Source organism: Petromyzon marinus, chromosome 19 (genome assembly GCF_048934315.1).
Source record: "Petromyzon marinus isolate PM22_M1 ecotype Great Lakes invasive population chromosome 19, UKy_Petmar_22M1.pri1.0, whole genome shotgun sequence".
Classification (NCBI taxonomy): Eukaryota; Metazoa; Chordata; class Hyperoartia; order Petromyzontiformes; family Petromyzontidae; genus Petromyzon; species Petromyzon marinus.
In genome coordinates, this window is record NC_133685.1 from 7,524,879 (window position 1) to 7,546,175 (window position 21,297).

The 21,297-nt window shown below is 45.1% G+C and overlaps 1 protein-coding gene across 13 annotated transcripts in view; it reads right to left on the bottom strand.

Moving 5' to 3' along the window:
- The window catches only part of NEB (nebulin), a 211,709-nt gene that overhangs the window by 37,806 nt on the left and 152,606 nt on the right, over positions 1-21,297 (bottom strand). For 11 of the 13 annotated variants that reach the window (XM_076068129.1, XM_032957177.2, XM_032957172.2 and 8 more), the window contains 12 exons: positions 20,286-20,390; positions 18,857-18,961; positions 18,023-18,127; positions 13,795-13,902; positions 13,033-13,143; positions 11,937-12,047; positions 10,510-10,611; positions 9,485-9,589; positions 8,479-8,577; positions 8,015-8,128; positions 7,677-7,775; positions 98-202 (listed from right to left, as the gene is read on the bottom strand). In XM_076068129.1, the coding sequence (XP_075924244.1) occupies positions 98-202; positions 7,677-7,775; positions 8,015-8,128; positions 8,479-8,577; positions 9,485-9,589; positions 10,510-10,611; positions 11,937-12,047; positions 13,033-13,143; positions 13,795-13,902; positions 18,023-18,127; positions 18,857-18,961; positions 20,286-20,390 (1,269 nt within the window). The remainder of the gene's footprint in view (positions 1-97; positions 203-7,676; positions 7,776-8,014; positions 8,129-8,478; positions 8,578-9,484; positions 9,590-10,509; positions 10,612-11,936; positions 12,048-13,032; positions 13,144-13,794; positions 13,903-18,022; positions 18,128-18,856; positions 18,962-20,285; positions 20,391-21,297) is intronic. The other 2 variants (XM_032957174.2, XM_032957171.2) reach the window with 1 other exon arrangement.

Below are 21,297 nucleotides of genomic sequence, written 5' to 3' on the forward strand. Positions count from 1 at the left end.
ACACGCGCACCGTAGGGAACCGCACCGCGAACGCGTGGACGTGCTCACGGGGCAAGGGAGCGAAACGCCGTCGCACGCCACCCCGCGTGCGCGTTACCTGGCTCTGAAGATCAGACGCCTCCTTCAGGTGTATTTGCTCTGGCGAATCGGCCACCAGAATGTAATGTCCTTTATTATCCTCATAGACTTTCTTGTAACAATACTGAGCGGGGGAAGTGGACAATCAGCACATGCACAGCGGTGTCAACCCACGGAGGGTAAATGCCGACTCACTCTCGAAACCGTATTTAATCACCCGACAGGTGACCGATACTTCTCGTTGAAGTAAAACCTGCAGGTTTCCCTCCCTTTATAATAGATGCGTTCCAATAAAAGGGTGCACAAAGTGAAACCCCACGAGACAGCTGCCTGCTGAGTAGCGGATACAGAACACACAGTACACACGATGTTGTCCCACGTTCGACCGCATAGCCCAAGGGGTCTGCAACCTACGGCTCCGGAACCGCATGCGGTGGTTCTTTAAGGACTGCGGTGCGGCTCGTGAAATTCAAAAAAAATGTCTCTTCTTGTTATTTTGGTTGCCGACCCCTGACCATGGAAGTCCAGTTACCATGGAAGTCCAGTTCACCATGGAAGTCCAGTTCACCATGGAAGTCCAGTTCACCATGGAAGTCCAGTTCACCATGGAAGTCCAATTCACCATGGAAGTCCAGTTTACCATGGAGTTCCAGTTCACCATGGAAGTCCAGTTCACCATGGAAGTTCAGTTTACAATAAAAGTCCAGTTCACCATGGAAGTCCAGTTTACCATGGAAGTCCAGTTCACCATGGAAGTCCAGTTCACCATGGAAGTCCAGTTCACCATGGAAATCCAGTTTACCATGGAAGTCCAGGTTTACCATGGAAGACCAGTTTACCATGGAAGTCCAGTTTACCATGGAAGTCCAGTTTACCATGTAAGTCCAGTTCACCATGGAAGTCCAGTTCACCATGGAAGTCCAGTTTACCATGGAAGTCCAGTTCACCATGGAAGTCCAGTTCACCATGGAAGTCCAGTTCACCATGGAAGTCCAGTTCACCATGGAAGTCCAGTTCACCATGGAAGTCTAGTTTACCATGGAAGTCCAGTTCACCATGGAAGTCCAGTTTACCATGGAAGTCCAGTTCACCATGGAAGTCCAGTTCACCATGGAAGTCCAGTTTACCATGGAAGTCCAGTTCACCATGGAAGTCCAGTTTACCATGGAAGTCCAGTTCACCATGGAAGTCCAGTTCACCATGGAAGTCCAGTTTACCATGGAAGTCCAGTTCACCATGGAAGTCCAGTTCACCATGGAAGTCCAGTTTACCATGGAAGTCCAGTTCACCATGGAAGTCCAGTTCACCATGGAAGTCCAGTTTACCATGGAAGTCCAGTTCACCATGGAAGTCCAGTTCACCATGGAAGTCCAGTTTACCATGGAAGTCCAGTTTATCATGGAAGACCAGTTTACCATGGGGCAGGGGTTGGAAACCTGCGGCATCGGAGCCGCGTGAGCCTCATTAAGAACTACCTCGTGACGTTATTTATTAAGGACCACTGTCTCGTATTCACCACATGCATTGCATCTCGTGATTATATTGAGTTTTTTTTACCGAATTTTAAAAAATAACGTATTATTATTATTATTATTTTGATCGCCGACCCCTGGAATAGCCGCATCTGGGTGAATTCGAACCGCAATAGAACTAATTTTGGGTCGAAATAGATTAGCCGCATATTGGCAAAATTGCACAAACCAAACCTGCATAAAGCGAAGGAAACCTGTAATGCCATTCAAACAATAATGCAATGAACCTACTGCTGTATTACTCATATGAATAAATACATTGTGTGGTGCACAAGTAACAATGTCGTCCCTCCAATGACTGAACCTTGAACTCACATCACTCTGCCAATGTTCACGTTACTGTGACACCACTTCTTAAAATGTAATTCCTGCAACTCTATTTTGCCATGAGCTCTATGAATCCTAAACATTGACAACTTAAGTTTACGTAAAATGTTTCTGCCCAGAAACTTAACAATTAACTTCATTATACCTCCTCATGGGTTACTCAAAATGGTCTCCCATTGACTTTCTTACCAACAAAACATCCTCTTTCATCATTAGACCTCCTTTGCCAGTACCAAAATGTAAAAATAGGGTTTTTCCCCTTTTTTCTGGCAACAAAACTGAAACCTTTTTACGAGGATTCATGTCTGCATTGACCACAATACCTGCAGTCAAAATGCAAATAAAAAACAAACTGTTGCCAGAAAAAAGGGGAAAAACCCTATTATTATATTTTGGTACTGGCAAAGGAGGTCTAATGATGTAAATGCTCACCCCGAGCCCTCATTACTTTGATAGTGCATTGTCTTTGAGCTGTACGCCTTTTGGTGTCATCTGGTCGAGCGCCAATTGGGTCGAGGCTCAAAAGAAAGCCGTCCCTTGGTGTGGACCAATCCGTTTCAAGGACAATGCATATATTATCATAGTATGTCTTTTGTTTGCATTTTGACTGCAGGAATTGTGGTTAATGCAGACATGAATCCTTGTAAAAAGGTTTCAGTTTTGTTGCCATAAAAAAGGGGAAAACCCCTATTATTAAAACATCCTCTCTTTGCTATAAAAATCCCTCACGGCCTTCCCTCACGGCCTTCCTGAGAATGAGTCAACCGTCACTCTGGTACCATTTCTCTTTCACGTTCTCAGCCGACCGCCATCGCTGACCGGTGACTGAGCGGCAGCCAGAGGAGAGAACGCGGCAGAGAGGACTCCACCATGGAGACAGAGCGACGGAGAGACCCGAGTTCGATTCCCGCTCATGGCCACCAACACCAGTGATCATTTATCTGAACCGATCCTGAGCCTCCCCTAGGTTGACTCCGCCTCAAATTAGTACCTGGTGCGGTGTGTAAAACATCGCCACTAGGGAGACAACAGCGGCCGTCCACCGGCTTGTGTGCCGTGCCGGCCTTCATAGGTGCTCGCTAACGGCACTTCCCACGAAAGTCTGTTAAGGCTACACAACAGACTTTGATGAATGGTAAAGACTTTTGGGAGGGCTATATCCAGCAGTCGATAGATCGTGGATAATATTCATGACTATCAACAGTGTCAGCATCATCATGAGATGTCTTCTCCTCGGCACACTGAATGGTCTTTTCGTTGCTGCACATATATCTGACCTGTTAATCTAGACTGAAGTTCTGTCTTTTCTGTATAGAATGGCTGATCCTGTATTCAAGTAAGCCGCTTATGTTGCGACAATCATATATACACCAGTATTTTTAAAAAAAATCTTTATCCCTATGTACCGTGTCCTTTCACAAAGACGTGGGCGATCATGACCTTCTTCCATTTAACTGTCCATATTACTCAAGAGTTTTGCATCAGACACTCACAATTGCATTCAATTGTTCGTTTAACTTTTGTAATTTAAATAGGCATCTTGCTTATTCAGCCTTATAATTCCATAAGGCGTGGCAAAAATGCTTTATCCTCACAACGTGTATCTGTTACTCCTATAGACATTTCTACTGTGATGGTCATGGATTGTAACTGTACATAAAAACCGAGCTGAAAATAATGAAACGGATGAGGACACAGACACGGAACCTTTTAGAGAGAAAACGTAGGGTTAATGGTTCGTTGTTAAAGTGCACAAGCTGTGACATTAGTCGAATTGAGAAAGTCAGTCATGAAGTGCAGTTGCCGAGTACGGAAAAAGCACACTGAGTTATGTTACTGTTGTGACCTTAAACTAAATTATACAAAGCTAAAATAGCAAGGTGGAAAACAGCGGTGTGTATGACGGGGCAATGTCAGAACAGCGAGGTCTGAAAAAACACTGTGAAGTGGAAAAACGTTGGGGTGAGGTTGCATCCAGAAGGGGGTGTATATGGGCACACGGGGTCATTTGAGTCCAGACTCCAGGTGTGCGTATGGCACCGTCTCTTATGCACCCCCTTCCCAACGCAGCGTTTACAGCGATCGGCTTCGTACGTTTGTCGGCAGCACCACTGCATGCAGCACAATGAGGTGCACTCCTCGCTGCCTCAGTGTTCATTCGCCAAGAATGTTCACATGTAACTGTAATTTTTTCCTGGAAATCAATCAATCAAAACTTGATTTCTTCAAGGGCGCCTTTTTCTTAAACCAAGGCCCCTGTACACAAACTCCTGTACGTAAAAGTTAATCCAGCAACACTTGGTAGTACAATCGTGAGTAGTGTAATTAGTGGTCTGGCAAATAATGTGAAACAGAGGGGTGCCATGAGTATCAAAAGCTGCTATCAAGATGTAAATTTAGTTTTTTTGTTATATTGCCAAAAAAATTTTTCCCCCAATGTATGATAATTGTGCCATAACAAGGAGAACGTGCATCCCACATGCCACACGGCGGCTCATTGGAAGTTATTTTTCACAGGACTTGCGAAATATCCTTGACAAGTGAGGAGGCGCACCCTCCCACAGGCTCTGCTGTGAGATAATTTATTTAGTATGACAGAGCTGCAATGTAGCCAAAATCAAGGGCAAGCCAAATGTTACTCTGCGTGTGATGGTTTCTGTGCAGTCGTTGGTGACCAGGCCGAGGCCAATTAAAACTAATGCACTTAAAGAACCCGGTTTTAAACGAGGGTGGCTGAAAGCCAGGCTTTACCCACGGTCTCAGTGGTGCCAGCCTCAGCGCTCCGAGCCACCCAGCCACCTCAAACGTACACCGTGAGTTCTACATGATGTGCTGTTTGTTCTTATGCATTCGGAGTTGATCTCGCAGTTTATGTGAGAGTCCTTTTTTAAACATACACACCTTTAGAAAAGGCCCTTTTATTTTCCGTAAATGTATTTTTAATTGTTCAAGCAACATAAATGTATTTATCACGTGGCATACCGTTGTTTTAGTGATCGTAGCCAGGTGGATTATGTACAACACAACAAAAGCACAAATGATTATTTTCATCTCCGAGAGGAAACCATAGACGTTTCAGCCAGCTAGCCCTCCTCAGGAATAACCATGGAACACGAGGCTGATCTCACTCTGCAATCGAGATTACACAGACTATCACAGTTTCTATGGATGTGTGCATTTTGATTAGATTGCCCTCGTGTTTAATGTCAGGCAAGAGCTCTGAACAATTGCCAGTTAAGTGACCCTCGGTTGACGGAGGACAATGGAGCGGTGGGTGAGTTCTGGTCATTAAAACATGGCTTTGCAGATCAGCAAGTACGGTTCACTTTCCAACCACTCAGAAAGCTATTTCTCACAACACCAGCTTAGCTCAAGCTGGATGGACACACACTCTTACTGTCTATCAATATGAATATTAATTCTCCTTCGAAACAGTTTCTCACGGGGCATTTACACCTAACCAGGCTCCTGAAAAAAATCTTGTCAGGCCCGGCAGCAAGAGCACATCACAAGGTCTCGTTGGATTTGCTTATTAAAATCGGTTTGCTCTTTTGTTATCAGAGTCAAAGCAAAGGACTATGAAATAGACATCATACGTGACATCACATGAGGGAAGAAACCCAGGAAAAGAGACCACAAATCTACTTTTGGCGTCCCTTCAAAAGGCCTCTTTTCAGCCAATATACATTGATTTACATTTCTCTCTGCAAGGTAGCTGGCCACGTGGCTCAGCGAAACAGCGAGCAGCTCACAATCGGAAGATTGTGAGTTAAATCTTCGCTGGGAGTTGACTCAGTCCATCATCCCGCTGCAGTCGATAAAATAACTACCAGTTTACGGGAAAGCAGTTGTCCTATGGATAAACTTTCCACCGCCATAAGAATGTGTAGTTTCCACGACTGACTCAGGGCTGTAAACAGGAGATGAGCACTGCCAAAGTACTCATTTGAGCAAGGCGGATTATTAATATTTAGTATAAAATGAGTTTCTACAATAGTATTTGGGCAATAATTGTTAACCGGACTGAGAACTTGAACTCAATAAAGTTAAAATCTTGACTTAAAGCTTTCGTGACTGCAGGGATTCATATTCTTGGTTCTTTCGGTAAAGTCACGTAGAACACAAGCGGTCGTCGCCAGGTGGATAACGACCGCTTGTGTTGCGATCGAAACGTCGTAGTTTTTTATAATTATTTTGACCCTATCTACGTTACTTTACCGAAAGACCCAAAGAATATCAATAAAGTTTATGTTACCTCTCTCATGCGGCCCACAAGGGCTTCACACTCAGCAACTTAACAGATCTGGGCAAGTGCTCTGACACAGGCAACGGCTGACTGCATTCACAAGCTTGAGCACATTCAACCGTGAGCACCTGGACTGGAACGCACCTGGGCGAGGAATATTTTCCTTCAACGATACCAAGGAGCATGGTCAGAACCAAACTTGTATGTGACAAAATCTCAGGAAACTTATCCGACCCAAATGTAACTTTGCAACGTAAACAAAATTATGATGATGCCCACGTTGACAAGTGTAGCTTTTTTTAGTGAATTGGAATGGTCTTGGAAGTTACCAGACATCCATTGTCAAAACACGTATATAACGACAATAATTTTAATCAGCAGCCTATTGGCTTCCAAACCAATATTATCGAGTAGTTTTGCCTTTCTGGGTCTCATCAGCAGAGACAGGCTTATTAAACAATAGGCCAATGACTAAAGAACATTGTATTTGTATGTGGAGACAGAATGTAAGTCTATTTATAAATGTTATTGCCCACAATGCTCTACAATGACGAGTCTCTAAGATAGAAATTGTATATAACGGTGTTTCACATCCACATAACCTTTTATACATTTCCTTCGGAAGATCAACCAGCTGAAACATCAATTCTACATTCCCATCTGGGTGATAAAAATAATTCCTTCTCAATTATTGTCCATCAACACGCTCTACATAATAGCAGTGACTATTATGCACAGCCAATTGTCCGTGAATTCTCCGTGGCTTTGGGGCAAAGCAATCCATGAGCAGCAGTGTTCACCATGGATCCCAACCGATTCACAGTGAAGATGACCAGAAGGGGGAACAAAAACACACACAAAAATCCATCCTGGCTGTGATATCATTGACAGCAAGAAGTCCCAGCGAGCAACATTGTCTGCCCCCCCCCCACCACCATAGAAATGTGTAATTGCCACCACTGGCTCAGGGCTGTAACTAGGGAGGTGAGAGTACCACCTCAAGGCAAGCCATCGAACAAAGACGGTGGTCACCGCATTGCGCACTTTCATATGCGCTTCTGTGGCCGTCTGGAACGCTCTTCCTTCCGATATTAGGAAGCCACCAGGAGCTATGCACTTTTATATCATCTAGATTGAAAACGAATTTATTTAGAACTGCCTTTTGTGTTTAGTTTATTGTCTTTCCCCTGCACCTCCGGTGAGAACGGTTGGCTACGTACAGTGCAAAAGAAGTTCAACATACACACATCCTTGAGAAGGGAATAACTTTCACATATCTCATCAACAGAGTTCAAAGGTTAAAACAAAGACAGTACTAAACGTGTGCTGCGGTCTACAATATCACAGGCAGGAGGATTTCCACTTCACTACGGGCACGACGTGTCACAAGTGGTTAGGCGCGATGAATGTAAGACACCCAGCAGAGTCCTGTGTCCGCATAGTTGTGGATGTGTACAGCGATTTCTTTAGCGAACAGACAAGACGACGCTTACCTCACTGGCCAGCTTGCTGGTGCCCGTCACGTGCTGATTGAGCAGCGAGTCGGCACAAGCCGGGTTGTGCATCTTCTTCAGGTCCTGCTTGTACTTCACCTGTGGTGTGCGCGGAGTGAACGGCAGCAAGGTTCACGGCAGCGGTAGCGACAAGAGCAGCAATAGTGCGTTGGAAATAGAAGCGCGATGGGGCGGCGACTGTCCCGCCGATGAGCGGGTGAACGGATTGGGGTGAATCAGTAAATGCGGGGTCATTAATCAACCTGGCTGATGTATGGTTGAGTCAACACCGACAGCCATAGATTGCTTTGGCTAGATGGGTTGCTTTGAGCTCTCACCTCGCTGGCCAGCGATGTGGCGTCTTTGGCTGTCTTGTATGCGGGCATTTCCTTCAAGTCTCCAGTCGGTTTCTGTCCCTTCACCTCTTTGTCAAACTTCTCCTTATATTTCAGCTGTGGAGGGAAGACGTTTTGGTAAAGACAGGAAAGTCTGCCTCAAGAAACACCGAGCTACAACGCTATCAGAGAATGTTCATGGCCGAGAAAAAATATTTTTTTTACCAACTAATCTCCTTGCCTTTTCTTGCTCTCCGATATATTTACTGACATTGAAAACAACGTCTCAATGGCTCACATCCCAGATAATAGCGGCATTTTCAGAGGTAGAATCTAAGAAGCCACATTTACGCCCCAGCTGCTGGTTGCAGCTTACGAAGTAAGGCCTTAATTGCAATCACAACTAAACGATGCAAAGCTACGAGCGAGCACAGCTCAAACAATTAAAACTGGGCAGTGGTGCTCACATCACTGGACAGCGTCACCATCTTCTTGAGGTGCCTCATCATGGGCGTATCATACGATGCTGCTCCGTGTCCTCTCAGCTTCTGCTTGGTGTACTCGACCTGGTGATCGCCGCATCACGCCCACACACGAACGATGCAATTAAACAGGGTAAGAGAAATCCCACTGTCAGTACAGGCTTTTGGGGCCATGCCGATTGCGGCAACGCAATCAAAACTACGGGCCACAAAATAAAAATCACTGTGGCATGCGCTACTTTAACGGAAGAGGAACAGCAAAAATTACACGAACCCTCTCTTGAAGTCCTCTTGTGGCCAGCAGAGCTCGACATTGAGCATTTTAACTCAAGCGATAATATTGCCATCGGACGCAAGAATAGAACGGGGCCCACGCCGCGACAGTCATGGACAATCACCGGATGAAAGCGCTTCACTGCTGTCGTAGCGGAGCTGACGTTTTGGGTATTAGCCCTCCACGGGCAAGTGCTGAGAGCAGTTGGACACGTGTTTGTAGGGACCGGTAGTGTGGCGGCTAGCGCGCTGCGCTACGAACCCGGCGACCCAAGTTTGATTCCCGCTCACGGTCAACACCGGTGAAGTTTATCTGAACCGGTCCTGGACATCCCCTAGGTCGACTTTGCCTCAAATTTATACCTTGCTCAGTGTGTAAACTGAGCCAGAGAGACAAGTGTGGCCGGGCGTGGTGTTGTAAGTTCACGTACTCCTCCAACTCGCCGGCCTTCAGGCTCGCCAAGCACATCGGCGACCTCATCAACATGGTCAGTGTGCCTCCCAGTTTTGATTGATACGTGTGTGTGTGTAGATATGTGTGTGTATGTAGAGACAAAGGCGGCCGGGGGTGATGCTGGCCACCCACCCCCTCGTGTGCCGTGCCAGCCTTCATAGCTGCTCGCGAACAGCGCTTTCTCCAACCGTCCGTTAAGGCTATAAGGGGGGGGGGGAACTTTATCTTTGTTTGTGGGTGCCGAGCGTTTTACAGCGGACTGACCTGGCTCGTCAACTTCGACACCTCCTTGGCCAGCTCGATGTCAGGACGTCCCACCATGGCGCTTGGGTGGGCCTTCTCCTCCTTGGCCTTTGCCCTGTACTCGATCTAAAGCAGAAAACAACAAACATCACGTCATCGCCGTCGCAAACGTCGGCAATAACAGTCGCACAGCGACGAATGTTGCGCTGACAGGGGCCTGCCTAGCTTTGGTGACGTTCTATTTATTTCTTAACTGTTCGTGAACATTTGACGTATTAGTACATTTAATAAGGTGTATGATGAATGCTTATGAATGCGTCAATGGTGGCATGTGCTCATATGTGGTTGAAAACACCAGCTGTGCGTGGGATGTTTCGTTAGAAAGCAGTTTTAAGGGTTAGGAAATAAGCCACATGAGGTTCGGTTAATTTTGTCACAGTTTTCATTTTAAAAAAATATTCAAGTTTAAGAACCATTTCCAAGAAACTAAGCCTCTGATATTTTTTTTTACGAAACTAAAATATGTTCTGCTATGTTTCAACTTACTACAATGCAAACAAGATGTTGTATGTGAATGCAGAAATCTGGATATTTTACACTGAACAGAAAACAATACTTTAACCTTATACATTAGCTCTCCATGAACATTAAACTGCGTGCTTTCCTTGACACCACGCATTCTGTAATTAATGTGCAGGCTACACACCCATCAATGCGGATACATTGTATTCTTATTATTGGTTCTTTTGGTAAAGTCACGTAGAAGGGAAATAAGAAAATAAAATAAAAATTTTGCTGTGGTTTTCACACCTGATGATGATTGCTTGTGTTGCAATCGAAACGTCGTGATAATTTAATTGGTTTATTTTTATTATTTTATTATTTCCCTTCTACGTGACTTTACCGAAAGAACCAAGAAGATGAATCCCTGCAGTCACGAAAGCTTTAAAACTAAATTTAACATTGCATTCTATTGTCTGCTTTTTTAGTAGCAATGTACATTTATGCATATAAATGTGAATACTGCAATTGTTCACGTGTCTCACATCGCTGATGAGCTTTGCTGCCTGCTTGGCCTTCAGAATGTCTGGACGGTCAGCCACAGATGTGTAGGGCAACTTGGACTTGGCATCTTTCTTGTAGCTCAGCTGTAACCAAGGTGTAGCACAGCACAAGCATCATTTAAAACGTAATGTTAACAGGAGGGTAGCATGCCAGAAGGGGCGCATCCGCTGAGGAAATGTAAGCAATGAAATCAGCTCATGCCCAGGAGCCGGATGGACTGCTGCATCGCGAGCCCGTGAGGGATGGTGATGCTGTGGGAAAGCCTTCAGCCAGCAGCAGACAGATAATGGACGATGGTGATTCGTGAAAAAAATCGAGTACGTCACATCAGTCGAATATAGAAATCAAATAACGTGCGACACAATGTTTAAAGAAACAATAAATATTGTAATACCTGAGGATTTCACAGTGGCAAACATTTTTTTACAACTGTGGAATGTGCACAGTTGTTGATGGACCCAAATATTCGCAGGGATAGTCGTTACCACTCTTAGTCATGCTCTCAGGCACGCTACCAAGGAGTCTGAGGTCGTGCCACAATGAGACCGTAGGTGGACTCCAATGCACACCAGAAGTGCCCCAGAGCATTGTCACAACACAGGTTTTAAAATCTACGTAAGCCAGTGGCTATGTATGCACTGTATGTATTTTTGTACGCAGAATTCCTCCAAGGCCACTCCGCAAAGTTCAACGAATGAGGTGCCATCTGAAAGCGTATCTGGTGTAGTTTTTACGTGAACAAAGTCGACATTCTGAAGGAGTAACTGACCTCTGCCTGATAAAGTCGGCAAAACCATTATACAATTCACAATGGACTGATGAATGTCACGAGGCCTTCTTTCGCAATCACACAATGGATAGGCACGTGCCTTTATTAGAAGGGCAAGGGGATATTTGTGGTAGGCTCCCTCCAAGTAACGTGTCACCGTTGAACCTCAATGGGTTTCCCACTGGGTTTCTACTGAGTGCGTGGTCAACATTGGTAGCAGAAGTGAGCCGTCACCAATGCACAAGACACCACCGGAATACAGATGAAGTCAAAAGGCAAAAGAGATGTCCTGCAGCAGTGCTCATCACCCATTTACAGTCCTGTGCCAGCGGTGAAAATTCTACATTACTTATGCGGGGGCGATTCGATCCAAAGGACAACCGCTCGTGATTTCCCCCGCAAAGCAGCAGAGTGCTCATTATATCAACCGTGGAGGGACGACGGGCCGAGTCAACCCCCCTCCCACCCAACCAAGCTGCTCACTCGACCATTGCGCCACGTGGCCGGTGGTTGACATCTGCTCTGGTTAGAGCTGCTACAGGTACCGCCAGCTCTCTTGGCGACAAAGAGGTGAGGCACATGCGCGCTGTGTGTGTGTGTGCGCGGGGCGCAGCGTGTGGGTACAGCGCGACAGCTCACGTTGCTCTGCTTCTTGGCGACATCCACGGCGTGCGCCACGTCAGGCGGCGCCACCATCATGGCGTAGTTCGACTTCCCCTTCTCCTTCTCAAACTTCTCCTTGTACGTATTCTGTGGCGCGCATACGGAAACGCAAAAGCGAACCCCTCGCTCACCAGGGCAGTCGAGCGCCGGGGTGTAAAATCGTCATTCTTACCAATGCCTTTCTGGGGCCTTTGTTGCTGGTTTCAAAATTATGGGGAAAAAATAAAAATAGGCTTTTTTAAAAATAATTTCTGGCAATAAAACAGGAGGTGTTAAGATGTTTAAACACCAAATAGATCCTTATTGCAGGTCACCAAGTCTGCATTAACCACACGTCCTTGTGGTAAAAACATTGTCTTTTAAACTGATTGGCCTACACCAGAGGTAGCCTTCTTCATGGCCTTGTCTCATCAGTGTTTGCCAGTAAAAAAAAAAGGTCCCATAGATATAACACTGCTCAACCTGAGCTATTATTACCTTGATACTTGCATTGCCTTTGCACTATTCGCCTTTTGTCATTCTCTGGTCTGACACTGGTTGTCGTGACCAATGTTAGAATTGGTCGCGATAGCCTCGGTGTTACATATAATCCATTACATCGTTTAACTTTCCAATGTGTTTAGCAACGATGTGAAAAAACAAAAAGACGTATCAATAAGCAGATAAAGAAACATTCGGGCCTACCGCTGATTTTTAGACTGAGAAAATACGCACCAGAGGTACCCCGCCGCGAAGGTGCGAGGTTAAAGAGCGGCGCGCACACTCGCTCGCGTGTCTGCTCGGCGAGGGTACGACGGTGTCCTAGGCCCGCAGCCTGCGCCGCCGAGAGGATCACCACACGCGGCGGCGCTCGCGAGCACAGAAGCGAGTGTGCGCGTACCCACGCCCAAGCAGCGTTGTCTACCCAGCGATTGGTTCGTGGGCACGGATAACCGAGCCTTTGTCCCACCGAAATGCACATATATACCGGCGTTGACTCTCAAGAAAACGTATTTCCCCTAAGCGCCGTGACAAGACCACAGTCTACAAACGCGAACGTAGATGCAGCCGTAGCAACGGCTGTGCCACTCACATGACTCTGCATCTTGGACACCTCCTTGATGTGCACCGTCTCCCGTGTCTCAGGCATGTGCGTAAACGAAGCCTTCGGCAGGATCTTCGCGCTCGACGCCTTGTATTTATTCTGGTTTCGGAGCAAGAAAAAAGACACGCACAGATGCGCGCGATTGAACCTCGTTATTACAACAAAAGCAATGAACTTTTTTTTATTAAGTATAAAACGGTAACTATATATTGATTACAGTTTATTTGACTGGGATCACAGTCCATAGCAGTGGATTATAACGAAACACTGCTATTTCATAATCCATTAATTGTATTTAACCAGATGGGAGGCCAATGATCTCCAGGATCCTCTTCAAGGCAGATCATGGTCATTTGAAGTTCGATAACGAGAGTTCTTCACTCTAATATTGAGTTGCTGATTATCATCTGGTGGATGTACACTAGAACACCAGCATTTAACGTCCCACAGTAAACAGTGATCGATAATATTACATCATACATTTGTTTCCAAACGTATTCATATCGGTTTTGCACCAATCTGATATGAGTGACTGATAGCCAGTGGCCGGGCCTGATTCTGCTTATTTAACAACCTGATGTACAAGGTCAACACCAAGCAGGCTATTATTATTTCTGTTTCACGGTTTTAGCATTCTGTGGTGACCACATAAGATGACTAACATCTGCAGAAAGCCTTCTTGCTGTGTCTACAGGTGGCAGCTGGCCCACTACTGTCACGTGATGCTGAGGTCAAGGCGGTAAGAGGTACCTGAGACACCATATCAGTAACGCGCTTCATCAGGTTCATCAGAGGAGTCTCGGCGACTTGGATGCATGTCCCCTTGGTCACTTGCTCATACTTCCTTCTGTATTTCACCTGTGGGATGAAAGCAAATGGTTATTTTGAATCACTTAATTTGTATGATTATTTTTTCTATCTACGTGACTTTACCGAAAGAACCATAGAATATGAATTCCTGCAGTCACGAAAGTTTTAAGTCAAAATTTAACCGCCTCTACGGGGAGGGTTTACACATAACCATAAGATAATGTAACAAACTCCGAGACAAGAAAGCTCATCTGATCGAGTCACTCACATTTCTGAAGAGATGCCGCGACTCTAAGGTAATACCGATCTCATTTACACTGACTTTTGCTGCCATCACATCTTCCAATGCCAGACGAATCTTGTTCAGGGCTAGCTTGGCCCTGATCTCAGAGAGAATTAGACTGCTCTGTACTGAACTAGATCTGATTGGGAACATGTAGTTAACATGACTGTTTCATCAGCCGCTATGTCAGCTAAATGTAAAGATACCCTGATTTCCAAGTTCAACCTCCTTTGCAAGAAGAAATCAGACCCACACATTAAAAAGTTAGACGTTGACAAGGTTGTTATTAATCTGAGTAATAGCCCAATTTCCGATGGTCTAAAGTCAGTTTTAGCTAAAGGGTTAAACTTTGGAGTCACCCCCAAACACATACCAGTGGATGAAAGCATTGCCCAAGTCGATGTAGCTCTTAAGGGTTTGGGACACATCGTTGCATACGTGACAACATCTGAAATCGCTGCAACCCTCAAAAGCACTAAGATACCAGTCAGTAACATCAGTAAGGATGAGCGTTTTGAGTTATCTCATTTGAAAAAGAGGGATTATATCGTCATCCTCTCAGCCGACAAGGGCAATGCCATGGTTATCATGGACAAAACCGTGTATAATAACAAAATTCAGGACCTACTTAATGATGGAAGCTACACAAAAATTTAAAGAGATCCCACCAACAGCCTCGTTACAAAAACGAACACTATCATCACTATTTCAGCTTCATTAATTGAACAGACCAAACGGTTTTCCTTAAAACCTTCTGCTGCTTGACCACCCAGATTATATGGCTTACCAAAAATCCATAAAGAAGGTACTCCACTCCGTCCTATCGTCTCCACCATTGGCTCACCCACCTACAAACTGGCCCGATATCTGTTTGAGTCCTTGCAGCCATTCACTGGTAAGACCACCTCTTCTGTACTTAACTCAGCTCACTTGGTATCGTCAATTAAAGACATATCACTGTCCCCAAGTGATTTGCTCGTTAGTTTAGATGTAGTTTCTTGTTCACCAAAGTTCCTGTGCCCAATAAAATTGCAATTATTGAAGATATGGTCCAAGGATTGAATGCTGATGTACCAATACATACTTCACCTGAAATGGAACATTCTACAAACAAACTGAATGCACCCCAATGGCTTCTCCCTTATCTCCAGTTGTAGCCAATATTTTCATGGCAAAATTTAAGACGGACGCCATCCAGGCATCCACTCTACGCCCGTCCTTCTGGAAGAGGTACGTGGATGACACGTTTGTCATCTGGCCACATGGCCGACCGGCTCTGAACCAATTTCTCAATCACATCAATTCCATACACCCAGCCATCAAATTCACCATGGAGGATTAAACGGACAGCATGCTACCTTTCTTGGATGTCCTAATCAAAAATAGACCTGATGGCTCAATGAGCCATTCTGTCTACAGGAAAGTAACTCATACTGACACCTACCTAAAACCTGATTCCCACCATCACCCATCCCAGAAGAATGCCCTCATCAAAACGCTACACCATAGAGCTAAATGTATCTCTGACCATGAACACCTAACCAGTGTACTCAAACACGTACACCAAGCTCTCAAGGCGAATGGATACTCTGACTACACAATCCGCAAAGCCATCACCCCAACCGTGAGGAAGGAGCCATCTGCCATACATAGCAGGGGTAACCAAAAATATTTCCAAAATCATGAACAAATACAAGATCCAGGTCCGATTTTAAAAAGTACATAAAATTCGTGATCTGATCCCATCTGTGAAGGATAAGATCCCCGACATGCAATATGCCGGCATCTACAAACTAAGCTGTATCTGCAGCAGTAGTTACAATGGGGAAACTAAGCGACAAGTATCGGACCGTGTTCATGAGCATAAGGCAGATTTCAAACACGGTAGGACAAATACTTCTGCCATGGCTGATCATTATTTAAATGCGGCTGGCTCACACGAAATTGAAGGTACTTTGCAAGCCTACTGGCTATCAACAAAGATTCGTTCATGAAGCCATCCATATTTACAGACACAATTTCAACCGAGAGGATGGTTATAAGCTCAGAAATAATTGGAAAGATGTCATCAACCACTTGGGTCATGACTTGATTTGTGTTTTATTGTCAACCTCCACCGTCAGCAGTGTGGGTGTGTGGAGCGAGGTGCAATGCTTTGATTGGTGTAGACCTACTGCCGGTGTCGGAGACCTCTCCTACATTAACATTAGCTGCCCCGCCCATCTCTAAACCTTTATAAACAGCTCTTTGATTGGTGTAGACCTACTGCCGGTGTCGAGCTTTTGCCTACATTAACATTAGCTGCCCCGCCCATCTCTAAACCTTTATAAACAGCTCTTTGATTGGTGTAAACCTACTGCCGGTGTCGGGGCCCTCTCCTACATTAAAATTAGCTGCCCTGCCCATCTCTAAACCTTTATAAACAGCTCTTTGATTGGTGTAGACCTACTGCCGGTGTAGGGACTTCTTTTACATTAACACTAGCTGCCCTGCCCATCTCTAAACCTTTATAAACAGCTCTTTGATTGGTGTAGACCTACTGCCGGTGTAGGGACTTCTTTTACATTAACACTAGCTGCCCCGCTCATCTCTAAACCTTTATAAACAGCTTGACCTCAGAGGCTAACCTCCCTGTTCCGGATGACGAACGCTTGTGTTGCGATCGAAACGTCGTGATATTTTTCATCACTTTATTTTTATTTTTTCTATCTACGTGACTTTACCAAAATAACCAGAGAATATAATGTAAAGGAATTTACATTCATTATGAAAACGTTGTTTAAAGCTTGCTACACAAACAAATACATTGTATGACACAACTATAAATCACTATAATTGCCCGAGTAAGCATATGTAGGGCAATTTTTGAAGGACTGTGATCAAAATAATGAATTACAGGTTAAGAGACAGAAAGAGACAAAGAGAGCAGGATGGCGTGCCTTTGGTATCTTGAGTCTCAGAATGAAACACAACAAAGCAATGTGTCTCAAGAGGAAACTTTTCAATCGGCATGTAATCACCTATCATGACACATGAGACTCTGAACACGGAACAAAAATTGAAAGGTGCATAAAAGCACAGAGAGAAGCATGCTGCAAATTACACCGAGAAACACTTGGATCAGAGAACACATGGAAATTGCAGGCACGTTGACTGTTGATCAATCGAATCAGGCTTGTGGCAGGACGTGCTCCTAGAAGGAATGATGGCTGATGGAGAAAAATGGTGAAAGAATGGCAGTGAAAGGAGTGAACCACCACCACCACGAAGATGAAGCAATGGGTGTGGCTCATGCATTTGGCTATGATTTGCATGAGACTAATGATGTTGATTTTTGTCTCTGCTGTACAGCCATGTGCGTGTGTGTGTTTTAAATTGTATACAAGTTTGCAATGTATTAACAATAATCATAATCTCAACTTGTAACACGTGCAGTGATCGCTCTTGAAGTGAAATAACCACTCAGAAGTACGAGAAGACACCACAGACAAGCGGGAAAGGCAGCTTGGCGTTGAGCCGGCGCGGAATTCCCAAACCCACCTCCGATGTCCTCTATACATTAAGATATTGGCCAAGAAATGATTGTGGGAGGAAACCGGACCACCGGGAGAATACCCCCACATGAGAATGGGCGACACTCTATCTGATATATAAGGGACAGATGATATCAGTCCACACATTGCTGTACCACATTCTCCATTGGCATGATGGCACCTCCTCGACACCCACAATAAAGGGAGTTGCACAAAGTTTTTTGTGATCCACTGACCCTCGCTGCCTCCACATCGCCGGATCACGTGCCGCGCGCGTGCATAGTCACCGCCGTCCCGCGTGTGCATGCGTGCGCGTCACTGAGTTGCAGAGGCATGTGGAAAAGGCTCTCACCTCGCTGGCCAGCTCGTTTCCGTGCAGGGCGTGGGCTACATTGCGGTCGTCCACCACGGACAGTTTGCAGCCCTTGAGCATCTCCCGGTCGTACTTGTACTCCACCTGCAATCAAATCGTCAGCAAAAAAAAAAGTTAAAATGCCACGCGATCCCATTGGCCACGTAGCCACACAAAAAACCCCATGAAACTCACAGGTGTAGCCGGTGTAGGCTTACCTGTGATGAATTGCACGTGTATAATTGTGCACTCTGTAGCATATGGGAACCTAAGAATCCAGTTTGCATGGCTATGGGTAGCCAGGTGCGTTTTATTAATAATAATAATTTACACTTATAAAGCGAGTTTCACCCAGACGTCGCAAGGCACTGCACAGAGCTAAAAACAAGTAAATAAATAATGCTATTCTAAAACCTAATATAAGCATGCAGGCTCATGATTTAACTACGGGCACAATTATTATAATTTAACATGAATCAACGGTGATCAGAGATTGAACCCCGAGCCCCCACGTGCATGGTAGAGCACAAAGCACCCCCACCCCCCCCCCCAAAGTAGATGTGGGGGCTATCTTCTGGACCGAGGAATTCAGCTATTGTCGAGTCTCCCACTTATCCGGAGAGCAGAACACAATGCAGAGTCACTACCCGTCGTCCCCGTACTTTATTATTTTTTGTAATTGTTGTCAATTTAGCTGACCTCTCCCACCCCCCCCCCCCCCAAAAGGATTCACGAGGGAAGGAGCGGGGACAGTGCGGACCGGCTACACCGGCGATGACAGGCCCACGTGTACGCTGCACAATGCACACTGCATGATGCACACTGCACACTCACGTCGCTTTGCTGCAGTGTGGTCTTGACGGCGTGGATAACGTCGGGCCGGTCGGCGATCCAGCCCCACTTGGCCTTCGTCTTTTCATACTGAGTCTTGTATTCCAGCTGGGGGAAGACGATCATTGTCGTTACAGCACCAGGTGTACGACTTTAAAATAAACGCCATCGTTTAGCCAGGTAAAGGAGCAACTGCTGGGGTTATGTTAATAAAGCGGAGAAGTGACTTAATTGCATCAATAATTATCTGCTATATATTCGCAATCCCAGAAGGCTGTGGCGCTGTAGGTAGGTATGTATGGTGGATTTTTTTTGCACCGTACATAGCCAACCGTTCTAATCGAAGGTGCCTACACCAGAGGCAGCCTTTTTTATGGCATTGCCTCACCAGTGTTAGGCCGAAAGGCGAACAGTACAAAGACAATGCAAATATTAGAACACTTATAGCTTGGGTCGAGCAGTTATATCTAAAGAAGGCTGTCTCTGGTGTAGGCCCATCAGTTTCAAGGATAATGCAAACATTATCGGAACATGTTTGTTTACATGTTTTGTCGCAAGTATGTGTGGTCAATGCAGATGTAATAATCCCTTGCAAAAGGTATGCATTTGGTGTTTGAACATCTTAACACCTGGTTTATTTCCAGAAATGGCAAAAACTATGATTATTTGTAATCGTTTTTGATACTGGCAAAAAAAGGTCCTTCAAAGATATCTGCACAAACGTGAGAAAACACTTTAAAAACGGCGGAGAAAAAACACGATGAACAGAGCGCTGCAAGACGTCTCTACAGCGGGAGAACGCCGGCCAATCAGCCGGCGTTCCCCACATCTGCTAACATGTGCGCAAAGTACAATGTGTGATGCGGGGCAGCTTAAACTGAAAACCGTTCTCAAACTTGAGGTATGCTCCAATAAAGTTAGACATTGATGAATTAAACAGCCACTCCAGCTTCCTGATACATTCCACGAAAGCGATATTAAACCAAATGCACATTTTTTTTTTTTACCAAAAGTTACATATTAAAACACTGGGCTATTTTCAAGGATGTTGTTTTTCATGGGTGGGGGGGGGAGGGCGGGGAAGTAAAATACATATATACATGCAGCTGAGTGACAGTCACTATGAATTATACATTTATTTGCAACTTACGCAAAGTTGACAAGATTCAACAACGTCAGGGTGAGACCTGTTTTTTGCTAAGGATTATTCCAGCAGAAAAAAATATTGGCAGGCAAGAAGCATTATTCACTTGAGATTTTATAAAGGACACATGTGGCCAGTGGTACTCAACACCTTAAGCAAAAATTTCCTACAGATTACCATTTCACACAGTGCAAGTTAAGGGGGAAAGCCTGCTTAAAAATGTGGTGTAGCTAATGGCCATTGTGTTATTTGTGGTATTTACGCAGAACATGATTTCACACAACTCACGTTGCTTATTGCTTTGTACGCCTTCTTAGCAGCGAGGATGTCCCTGTAGTCTTCGGGAATATTGATGTGGGCCTTCTTCTTCTCGTAGTCCTCCTTGTACTTCATCTGCAATGGAAGAGCCAGAAGAACCATGAGATTTTTGGAGCGGACGTCCCAGCACTCGATGTGACCCCACCGCACCCATTCACGCGGAACACCACCTGCTCATCGGCACAATGCCGAGCGGAAGATGGCCACCTTCGGTGGATGCCCTTCCATCCGATATTTGGAAGCCAGTGGAGATATTAACTTTTAAATCTAGATTGCAAACTAATTTCTTTATAACTGCTTTTTGTATTTAGTTTGTTGGCCTTCCCCCGCACCGCCTATTAGCATGGTTGGCTACGTACGGTGCGAAAGAAGTTCAGCATACGTGCATACGTACTGTTAAAGTGATTAATCACGTCGAATGCCATCATCAACCCGGTGCAACGGACATCGATAAACGATCTCCCAGTCTCCACAGTAAACAACTCAAGCGTAATGCTAGCGCTTCCTCATTGTTGCTGAGGCCCACGCTCACTTTCAGAGTGGCGACGTGTGATTGCGTACGAAAAATAATCATTTGTTGTCGCTCTCAAGCGTCAGCCCCTCATGGTTATTGTTTACCATTGCGATTTTACATTCGCTTATACCTGTTCAAAGGCATACCAACCATCTTCTTAGGACCTTGAGAGAGAACTCGCAATGCTATATTCTGTTTTAAAGATGCAATAATATCACATATTGCATTCATCCTTATCTGATTATGAAGAAGGGCTATTGTCTAAAATATCACCGATTATACGTCGTTTTTCTTTCAAGGCAGTGTTATTGACAAATGTGTTCAATGTGTTATCTTTGTGTGCTTGTGCACCACTGCCAATGCAGCATCGCCAACTAAATTCTTGGGATCTTTTTGTACAGGCCACTACGAAGCGGCGCACATCGGCACCGGTGTGTGGAGCATTCCACATTGGCAGGGTTTGTTTGG